The sequence below is a fragment of the Brienomyrus brachyistius genome, chromosome 3 (genome assembly GCF_023856365.1).
Source record: "Brienomyrus brachyistius isolate T26 chromosome 3, BBRACH_0.4, whole genome shotgun sequence".
NCBI classification, from domain to species: Eukaryota; Metazoa; Chordata; class Actinopteri; order Osteoglossiformes; family Mormyridae; genus Brienomyrus; species Brienomyrus brachyistius.
In genome coordinates, this window is record NC_064535.1 from 10,420,095 (window position 1) to 10,430,689 (window position 10,595).

Sequence of the window (10,595 nt, forward strand, 5' to 3'; positions counted from 1 at the left end):
TATTACAAAATATTAATGTTAACTTTCAGTTTCCTAATTACTTGATGTGATGACTTTCCTCTCCGGTTTTTTAAAATGCTCTCTTTCTGGGATGCTACTCTTTTATTGTTAAAAGAAAGAAAGACGATTGTATTTCAGAACTAATTAATGCATCATATATTTTCTAATTTATCAGAATAACATTTTCAAATATCCATTTACCGTTATACTTATCTTGCAGGACCTGTGTCTAGAAAGTCATTATGTATAATAGAACATTTTATGTGGCGGCTCTGGGGCGCGCTTGTTTTTCTGAATAAATTTACAGTGGTTAATCTTGATTTTGTGATTAAAAGGTTTAAGGCAACATTTCAAGGACTGAAACTGCTTAAACGGCATTTTGATATTTCGCCAGTTTAAACGTAGCGTATTAATAGTTACAGTGTGGGCGAGGAGAAAGCGAGTAGCGCAGTAAATACGCAGACAACATCACAAAATGTAGAAAGGTAACTGCCATACTATGCACATCTATATAAATATTTTAAATGGTACAAGTCTAATATATATCAGATTAGCAGGAAGCTGTAGACGAACGCCTTGCTATACAACAGAAGAAATTGATATTTTTATATAAAATGTATTGTTAACCTATCCTAACCTATCAATCTTTAAGCTGCTTATCTAGTTAATGTTTTGGTTGGTTGCAGATTTTCCTCATTAAATAGTTCCCAAAACAAAATTTCATGCTCAGAAAAAATATTAACACAGCAAATAAAACTGAGTGTTCTGTTTTTGCAAAACCATTATAATTCCATACAAAATCAAGTATTGTTAACATTTATCTTAAAGCTTTTTCAAAGCACGGATTATGCCAAAACTATGCAAGCGTCTGAACAGCTTGAATGGATTTTGTTGTTTTGTTCATATTGACACATGAGTACATATTCAGGAATACACTTACATACACTGTGAAATGATCTGTTCTCCCTGCAATGAATATTGTGCAGTGAAGAACAAAGACATTCATGGAATGAGAACACTGAGACAAATTTGTACATTTTGCTGATCTATCACTTGATATCTGTGAAGTCAGAGCACCTCGTCGATATCACAGTATATCTTCTTTGGTGAAGCACCTGGGGACGAAATGGAAAGAGATGAGAATCCAACCCTGGCACGCTCGTGCTGGGAAGTGTTCATACGCTACCTTCATGACCTGAAGATGTGATGATCTGATATTTCACACCTTCCACCCCTAGAGGAAAAAAAACCCACCAGTAAGATTTAGGTAGGTTTGTGTGGGGGTGCTGGTGGGGGGGGGGGGGAGATACACAGTGAATGCTGGAATTTTACATTGACTTTTATCACTACGTGCACATCTTTTGGTTGCTACAGGATTCCAACTTCTCTAGCTATAGGAGTGCAGCACAGAGAGCACTGAAGAAAGTAAAGGCCTATCTTCTTTGTATGGGTCCAGAACAGCATCATGCTGTATGCACTATATCTGGTTACAGGTCCATATTGTGATGTTTCCTCCTCTCTGTCCAAGGATAGCATAGACTCAGTATATATTTGGCTCAACACAGACCCTGCGGTGTTTTACTCCTGATATTAGTGGTGCCTCCCAGTTCTCAGAACTCTGTTAGCAGGATTTTCTGGATAAGAGGCAAACCATCTGAGAAAGGCCAGTGAGTCTGTGCAGCAAGATGTCATGGTCAGCTATTGTAAGCTGCACTTAAAGCCAGTAACAAAATAACTGCTGCATTTCCATCATGAGTAGATGTTACCACAGTTTTTCCCCAGCAGATTGTGAATGTCCAGATATGTGTTGAGTTGGAAGGCAGTGATTGCAATACTCTGGGTGCTTTCCAAAAACATTTCGTTCGGCAAATTAAGTTTTGCTAAATTGCTTGTAGTATATGTCCATCTGCCCACCCAGGCTGTTTTCCTGCCATATGCTTTGTGTTTTATTTGCACACGTTTCACGCTCACCTCAACCTCTACTGAATGTCTGCAAAATAAATGGATGGATGGATCCAGTGTGGATTACAATGTCAAAGTATGCCGAAAGGTTTGTCTTGCATTAATCATTTGGTTATACTGATCAAACACAAATGTTAAAGACCAAAATCTATGCTATAAATCCAGATTTTCATTACATAAGAAACAGTTCACTAACATCTACTTAATTAAATATTTGGATGCTATAATAATTAAATACAAATAAAAATTTTAATCCATGAGCAGTTCCTCCCTCTTTCCTTCTAGTAGTCTATCCAAGTAACTGGAAGAAAACAATAACTACAAAGACAATGGGAATTTGTGCAGTAATGCCAAAAAAGCTTTGAAAATATACATGGAACAGAAACAGCTGTAAGCGATCAAAATGACCTGGCGCATTGAAACATTACCAAAAACGAGGCTGCTTTAAAACAAAGTTAATTCTTGTAGTATGTCGCCACCCTTTGGGAGGTTGCAGAATTGCACATAATTCTCAATAGTGTAAGAGAGGGACCCTAATTGGTCTAAGGACTGTCTGACCTGCTTTTTCGAATATATGTTGCTTTGGGTAAAAGCATCTGATAAATAAATTCATGGTTAAACAAATCTCACTATCTACACTACATCATGCTCAATCCGCTTTGCTCCATGTTTTTTGGGAATATATGTAAGACAATTACAGGAAAGGTCTGTCGCTTTTGGTTTGGTTTCCTCTCACAAAGATGTCCCATTTCATATTTATACTAAATCCCCCTCCCCCCCCAGAAGATATATAAACAATAAATATATAATAGAGAGTGTCATCAGTATTACACACAACAGAGACAAGTTGCCTACTTGGATCTTACTCTTCAATCCAACTCATCCCACAGCAGCTTCACAGGGTTTAGGTTTGGGGGACTGCAGAAGCAATAGGCTCTAACCCCTGATGTGGTTATGATGATGTTATGATGTGAACATACATAACATACAAGTGAGGACAGATTGGGGGACAGTCAGCATCCATTGTCCTGGAAAGAGTTGCAGTTAAGGGCCCTGCTCAGTGGTCCAATAGGCATATGATAGAGACACGTACATTAACCTTCTGAGCTATGCACCATGTATTCAGTCGGGCTAATTCGCATCCTTGCCTAGTATGTTGTGTGCATGTGTACCCCAGCCAATCCAGGGTATACCCCTGCCTTATACCATGTGTTGCCTGGGTTAGGCATTAGGTCCACTGTGATGCTGACCAGGAATAGTGGTTAGAGAGAATGAAGACGAATTCACTGCAGACAAAAAAGCACAACCATACTTTGCCAGTGAGAAAAAAGTCATTTTGTTAACATTGTTTAAAACAAAATAGCCATGTCATGTTATTACATTAATATTTTGAGTAAACAATTTTGTAATATACAGACTAAAGGTAAAGACTGCAGATTAAGACAGTATAAATAAGTTAATGAAGGTGAAGCATGTTTCGCCCATTTTTGTAATGTTATATACGAGTATATAACCTAACTGAGTATGACAGGAAAAATCCGATGGAAAATGCAAGCTTCCAGCTGGGATTCAGTATAGTTTTGGTTTTTATACCGATAATAAGACTATGCAGAGAGTAAGATAAGTCTGTGTAGTGAGTTCTAAAGTACTCAGAGATTTCCACACATCATTACGTTTTCTGTTTTAGGGAATGCGATCAACTTTCGTACAAAAGGACCGAAGTCAAAGGAGGAGCTTGTGTTTGCAGGCCGGCCGATATTCATTATTTGCCGAGTTCCTTTGCATCCGGAGTTGTACTTTAACAGAGATAACAGTACTGGTTCCCTTCACGAAAAAGTTTCATAGTTTAAGAGAAGGATAATGGCTTTAATAAAGTTTATATGCGCGATTATTACCCGATGTTTGTTCATCCTAGTAGCATTTTTGGGGGTATTTGGAGTTACATCGGTTAAAAAAGATCCTCGTTATTGGTTACTGACTCTTCTCTTTCTGCCGCTCATTTTCGAAATGTTCTTAACCTTAAAAATACGAAAAGGCGAAGACTACAAGTGGTGAGTAGAGATTATAGCCTGTTTGAGATTTAGTTTCTCGGCATCCCCCCCACCCCCCGAAATCGTCGCATACAACAATAAACTGACTGCTTCGTTTTTGTAAGATTTGGGGAAATTTTGTTTTAAACTCGACTTGCGTATTCACGCGATATTAATGATAATTTCAGGAGAAATTGCGTAATTGCACGTTATATTAAATTAAATTAAGTCATCATTAACATGGTTATTGTATATTTAAAATAGGTTCTCGCCAGCCATCTTGCTGTTCCTCATCAGCATCATACCCTCCATATGGATTTTGGAACTGTACCATCAAGAAAATAAATTAAATTATCCACAGGTTGGTGTTTTTCATAAAATAAAATTAAGGCCTGCCGTTTTGTTACTGTACGTAAAATGTAACCGTAGGTGGTTAAAAAAACATCTTGTACAGGGAAACGATGTTTTTTTTTTTTTTTTAAATACAAAATATCTAAAAAAATATTTTGTTAATGTAATTAACTTTGACTTATCCCTTTAAGTTTTGTGTAAGTGATGACTTTTTTTCTAATTCTTCCAGTGTAAGAGCCTGGATTCACTGGAAAATGTAATGAACATTTTAAATATTACTATGCGCAATCAGACACTTACGGTAAGAAAGTAAGTTGTATAAGTTGTGTTTCATTTGTTTTCACCCATCTATCCATCCGTCCATCTGTCCATATTCCAACTGCTTATCTTGGTCAGGGTTGCAGATTCCTGAAACTTCTCCCAGGTATCCTAGGTCACATGGTTAGCATACATAGTGGATAGGATGCCAGCCTACTGCAGGACATACACACATACATGCATATAATTTATGGGCAATTTACAGACACAAGTTAACCTGACTGTATGTCTTTTGATTCCAGAGAGTGAGAGTGGGACTCAAACTCCCAACCCCGGAGGTGTCAGTATTATTATTATTACTTCACCGAACTGAATTATTAAGACATTAAAGTCAACAGGCACTTAATCAGAAAACCGAAACGCAGTTTGTAATCCATAAACGCAGTGAAGAAAGAGTCAAATCCAGGAAATCCTAAAATAATAAGGCAGACCAGAGTCATGGTTAGGAAGCCGAAACAGGCTGAAGAGACTGGACACGATGCATACAATACAAACAGTGCATATGATGCCGCTCAACGGTTCTGGTAAGAGGAAGCGTTTATGTAGATGACAGCTAGACCAAGATCGAAACCAATTTGCTTCAATATTCATGTGAAACCCAGTAACAAAGATGGAAACATAAAAATAGAATAGAGAGGAAGTTTGGGAAATACTGTGTGCTACTACATTAATTGCTACAGTAATTATCAGTTTATTTTGATTCACTAAGAATTCAATGTAGGTATATTTAGATGAACATTAAGCCGAGAAGATCAGTTAATATTGAAACCTTTGTTGTCTTTCCCACGCTGGTTGAAGGAGCTGGACGCTCTTCTGTCTGACGTGTGTGTCGATGACTGGATTCTCGCGCTTCACCAAATCCTGCTCATCCTCCTGATTGTGGGGAAGTGGCTGCTGCCTAAAGGAGGCAGCGTCACCCGAGACGGGCTCTCTCAGCTCCTGCTCATTTTCGTTGGTATAGCTGCTGACATACTGGAGTTTACAAGTGAGACACTGTCAGATGTGAAGTGAGTGACATCCTAAGTAACCGTCAATCTCAAAACAATATTATTTGCAAGTTTATAAAAGATATAAAAGAACCTCCTAAATCAAAGTATGATGACCAGCCTGTTATTCACATGCTCTCATTACTCTTACTGAGCTTTTTAAGTGATTCTCCATAAGACTAATATGAGTATTAAAACAATGTTACTAATTTGCTTTTTATTACTATATTTATGACAGAGAAGTTGCAGTTTCCCATGAAGGGACCTCTTGCATCTCTTAGTAGGGATCTCAGTATACTTAATAAGGAGATGGATATGCTTGTATAAATTACGAAATGGACAAATTTGTACGCTATATCAGCCCCTATTGCATAAGTACCCTTTATTATATGGTAACCCAAGTTTACTGCTACATATTTAAAAATTCTTAGGAAATAGGAATTGCCTAAAAAGAATGAACTCTATTGTGCTTGAAATAATGAAGTAACTCATATAGTTTTCTACAGCAACCTTGCCTCTGCCCAATCAGCATTCTCTTAAATTTATTTTTCACAGGGAAAGTAGGCCTGAGTTTGTGTACATAATACTTGGTGTGTGGACTTGGAGTATGTTACAATTTCCTTTCCATGTGACAGGTAAGTTTCAAGCATATTGAAATTCTCTTCAATTAAATATTTTTAAAATGTATCTTAATAACATTTAAAAGAGAGATATGATTTCAGATTCTTTGAATGAGATAATTAAATATACAAGACTTGATAGAATTCTTATGGGATACCATTGCCTCCAAAACTCAATCCCTTCTCTAATAAATTATAGCAAAAATCATTAGAATCTACAGAATCAAATACCTGTATGAAAACACTGTGTGAGCTTTCGCATTTTTCAGCAGTAAAATGTGTGTACATGTTAAATTTGGAAAACGGAACAAGCAACTTAATTTAATTTCCTTTTTGTTAAGGCAGCATTGTTAAGAAACAATAGGCACCCCTTTCACTGAAAGTATTCATTGTGTGTATTTATGTTTGTCTGTGTGTGTGTGCATGCTTTGTAATGTCTATGTGTAGTGGTGAACCCTGGTTCAGCAGATGCTACTGAAGGTAGAAGCACGTCCCGCCTTAGAAGACACTTCAGTGACATCTGGGGTATAACTGAAAGTGTCTTAACCCAAGATGGTCCCTTCCTTGTCGTTAGACTGCTGGTTATGATTAAATACAAAGTGTTCCACCAAATGCTGGTGTTCTTTGCTATTAAAAACTTCCTTGTTGTTATCCTCAATTTTTACCGCATGTATGCTATTATGTCAGAATAGGTAGAAATCTTGGAAAAAGATCCTGTGTAGAAAGGATTGTGCTGTAATAATATTGTATTTGACATCTTAATATATTATGTTTTGGGGCGGCATGGTGGTGCAGTGGTTAGCACTGTTGCCTCATACCTCTGGGACCTGGGTTCGAGTCTCCGCCTGGGTCACATGTGTGTGGAGTTTGCATGTTTTCCCCATGTCATTGTGGGGTTTCCTCTAGGTACGCCGGTTTCCCCCCACAGTCCAAAGACATGCTGAGGCTAATTGGAGTTACTAAATTGCCCGTAGGAGTGCATGTGTGAGTGAATGGTGTGTGAGTGTGCCCTGCGATGGGTTGGCCCCCCATCCTGGGTTGTTCCCTCCCTCATGCCATGGGATAGGCTCTGGACTCCCCGCAACCCAGTAGGATAAGTGGTTTGGAAGATGGATGGATGGATGTTATCAAATTGAAATTTTTAAAACATAGGCATTTACGTTTGCATTTACAAATTCCGCAGCCACTTCCTGGGATAGTTACTAGGCTGGATGTGACCTTAACCTAGAATTTATGTAAATTATATTTTAAATCCAGGAATATATTCACCTGTCAGAATTATATTTCAAGTTAAATATGTGCATGTCTTACATTTTTCCAAAATGATACAAAACAAAATAAAACAGTGTTGATATACATTTACTGTGTAATATCCATCATCATTGCTGATTACAGAAACAAAAAATAATTTGTATAAAAATAGTGATTACAATGTTATATTTTCAGTATTTTTTTAGCTATTTGCCCAAACTATAAATAGTAATGGGGTAATAAACAAATTTACGAAGCAATTTCAACGGACCATGCACATTATATAATGATTATTACATTGTAAAGTGAGTTATTTTAATCCAGGGAACATGTAGAAAAAAACATTTTACTACACAAATATATTGTTTTTGCATGTCAAATAACACTTGAATCAATGATTGGAGTTGACACTGCAATTAACGAACAATCCCAAATGTAAACTGCAACTACTAACAGTGTAACATTCTAGTTGGATTGTAAGGTCATATGATGATGACCAAGATCTCTATAGGAACTGTGACCTAAACTCGAGACTTAAGTGTCACGGAGCTGAGCTTTGTGGAAGAGCCCAGTAACAGATAAGGATGCAATTTTGTTCAGTTGATTTATTCCAAATGTTATTTCTTACTTTCCCATTTACCCATTTCCTTGGTTCTGACATCAATGGTTTAGCTTGCATACAAACACACTATAGTACAGTCACGTGAAAAAAGTTAGGTCTTCTTTCAAATTATATCTGTAGATAGAAAGCGATGTAATTGCATCACCTATGCAAAAAACAAGGAAATTACCCAAGATGCAAATTCATACTGAGGAAAAAAGTCAGTACACCCTATGCCTTAATAGGTAGCATTTCCTCCTTTGCCTTTTCTTGGTAGATTTACTGGAATGTCATGTTGCATGGTCCACCCCCACTTCTGCTTCAACTTCTTGACAGATGTTTTCACATTGTCCTCAAGCACCCTCTGATATGATGAAGAATTCATAGTGGATTCTATGATGATGAGCTGGCCAGGATCTGCTGCAGCAAAGCAGCCCCAAATCGTATAGTCTTGAATGCATATAGTCTTGAAGACAAGCCCAAATTCACAATCAGTGTTATACAGCAAGCAAAGGTCTGAATGGAAAAAGTATACACTAATGTAGGTTGAGAGGTGAGAGATCAGGGAATTTCTAGACAAAATGCTAAGTCAGGGACAATGGGAACTTAAAACAATATTGTGACGAGTAAGATTTGAGAGTAATTCAAGAAAAAGATTTGACTTGTATTTACTGAATGCAATGGAACAGGGCAAATGACTTAGTATCAATTTCGTTGGAGCAGGTAGGACAGTTTCTAGTCCTAGTTGCGCCATCTTTGGTTTGACATCTTTCGTATTGTTTTCGAGCATAAGCGACAAAAAACATTTCACTACACACATATAGTGTATGTTTGTGCATGTGACATAGATCTTGAGTCAAGAATTGCTGTTATTGAAATTAATAAACAAGGCAAAAAGTACGCTGCAACTGCTAACAGCATAACATTCTAGTTTCAATATAAGGTCATAGGATGATGATCTGGATATACATAGGAACTGAATCAATGTAATAAATGCATTACTTTTGTTTACTTTCACTCTGGTTAAGTTAGGCTAGTCATCTACTTTCACATTTTATTAAAGCTGCTAGGATACTGAGCAATATCTGGCCTCTACCCCTTCTTTCACAGCTTCAGCCATTTTGCCTCCTTCATAGACCACATTTACCAGCTGCAGAGATGATGTACAAAACTGAGGAAATGAAATCAGAGGATGCCTGTGGATTTTTCACAATGGAATTTGGTGTACGTGCGTGTCTTCCACATCCTGTGATCTCATATAGAAATGCTGTGAGTTAAGGAGCTATTTTGGCTAAATGCAAAGCTGAAACCCTCTCCTCAACCTCCAGCAACGGCAACTTGGACGAGCCCGAGGAGGAAGACAGTAAGGAGGACGTAGGTGTACGGATGGCCCCACTGGTGTGGATGCCATGGTGGCCATCCTATGGCAGCAGGGAGGACCTACTGGTACCGCTTCCCCCGGTCACAGTAGGCTCCTGCAGGGTTGAGCTAGCTGTGGACCTGTCCACTAGCTCCCCGTGGTGGACGGATGTGGAGGTGGGAGACACAGGCAGTACTCATCGAAGTAGAGAACCCTATCCCCAGCCTGGTTTCCCTCCCAGTGCCAGGGGACTCCCTGAAGCTCTCCTCCCATTCCCCTCGGTGGTGGTAAAGACAGTGTAGAACAGCTGCTCCCATGCCAGGGTTCCTCCTTCTGGACCCAGAGTTTGTTCTCGGTGATATCCCCGCTGAACCCATCCTGATTGCAGGTGAGATCCTCAGGCTTGACCGGGCTACTGCAGAGGTTTCAGAGCTTGTTGCACCCGATCTAAAGCTACAGGCTGAGCCCCCCGCGGTGGGCCAGACAATGTCCCTAGCTCTTGGCTGGTGTCATCATTGGAGTAGGTACCTGGACCTGCTTGAAGACCCAAGGAGCAGGCCATCTGGTGCTGATGTGTGGACTAGCTCAGCTGGAGGGCTGGCTGTTGAAGTTTGCCCTGGGAGCCGATTCCAGAGAGATAGACCTGATTGAGTAACACTTGCAAACTACTCAGGACCTGGTGTGAGCATCACCTGCAGTGTAGACTCCCAACCTGGAGAGCCTGTGATTACACCATCCTCGAATGAGTCTCTGTCACTTCGCCGCAGCCACTCCACCGGTCTTTCAGAGGTTTCTGAGCTCCTCCCATCTCCCAAGATCCCCACTAAGCTCCGCCTGTCTTCCAAGGTGTCCAAGCTCCGCCCACCTCCCAAGGCCCCGGCCCAGCCTTGTTTGTCACCAGGCATCCCTGCTCGGAATTTGTTGGCTCTTGCCTGCTGCTCTCCTCCCGAGCTGCCAGAGCCCAACCCTGTTTTTGTCCTCAGGTTCAACCGTGCTGCAAAGAGTATCCAGGTATATACCACAACCGACCCAGGAAGGGCCATAGCTGCACCCAGTCTTGGAGGGATTGTGGCCAATTCTGGTGAGAGCCCCACCTTGCCTGTAAAACCTGTCCAT

General features: G+C 39.6%; 1 protein-coding gene across 4 annotated transcripts; it reads left to right on the forward strand.

Moving 5' to 3' along the window:
• Positions 1-3,701: 3,701 nt before the first annotated feature.
• On the forward strand, positions 3,702-9,491 carry LOC125738326 (transmembrane protein 26-like). 4 transcript variants are annotated; one of them, XR_007396794.1, is made up of 7 exons: positions 3,702-4,013; positions 4,257-4,353; positions 4,573-4,644; positions 5,460-5,668; positions 6,203-6,282; positions 9,230-9,347; positions 9,448-9,491. XR_007396794.1 is itself a non-coding variant. In XM_049007183.1 (6 exons), the coding sequence occupies exons 1-6, from the start codon at positions 3,823-3,825 to the stop codon at positions 9,253-9,255; spliced, it is 675 nt and encodes a 224-aa protein (XP_048863140.1). In that variant the 5' UTR covers positions 3,702-3,822; the 3' UTR covers positions 9,256-9,389. The 4 variants fall into 4 exon arrangements, 2 of the variants coding, with proteins under 2 accessions (XP_048863140.1, XP_048863139.1); XR_007396795.1 differs by having other exon boundaries at positions 9,230-9,343; positions 9,448-9,467; XM_049007183.1 differs by lacking the exon at positions 9,448-9,491 and having other exon boundaries at positions 9,230-9,389.
• Positions 9,492-10,595: the final 1,104 nt, after the last annotated feature.

Coding starts and splice junctions, on each gene's coding strand:
- LOC125738326 (XM_049007182.1), top strand. CDS start 3,823: ATGGCTTTAATAAAGTTTATATGCGCGATTATTACCCGATGTTTGTTC. Junction 5,669..6,202: donor GAGACACTGTCAGATGTGAA/GTGAGTGACATC, acceptor TATTTTTCACAG/GGAAAGTAGGCCTGAGTTTG. Junction 6,283..6,714: donor ATTTCCTTTCCATGTGACAG/GTAAGTTTCAAG, acceptor GTCTATGTGTAG/TGGTGAACCCTGGTTCAGCA.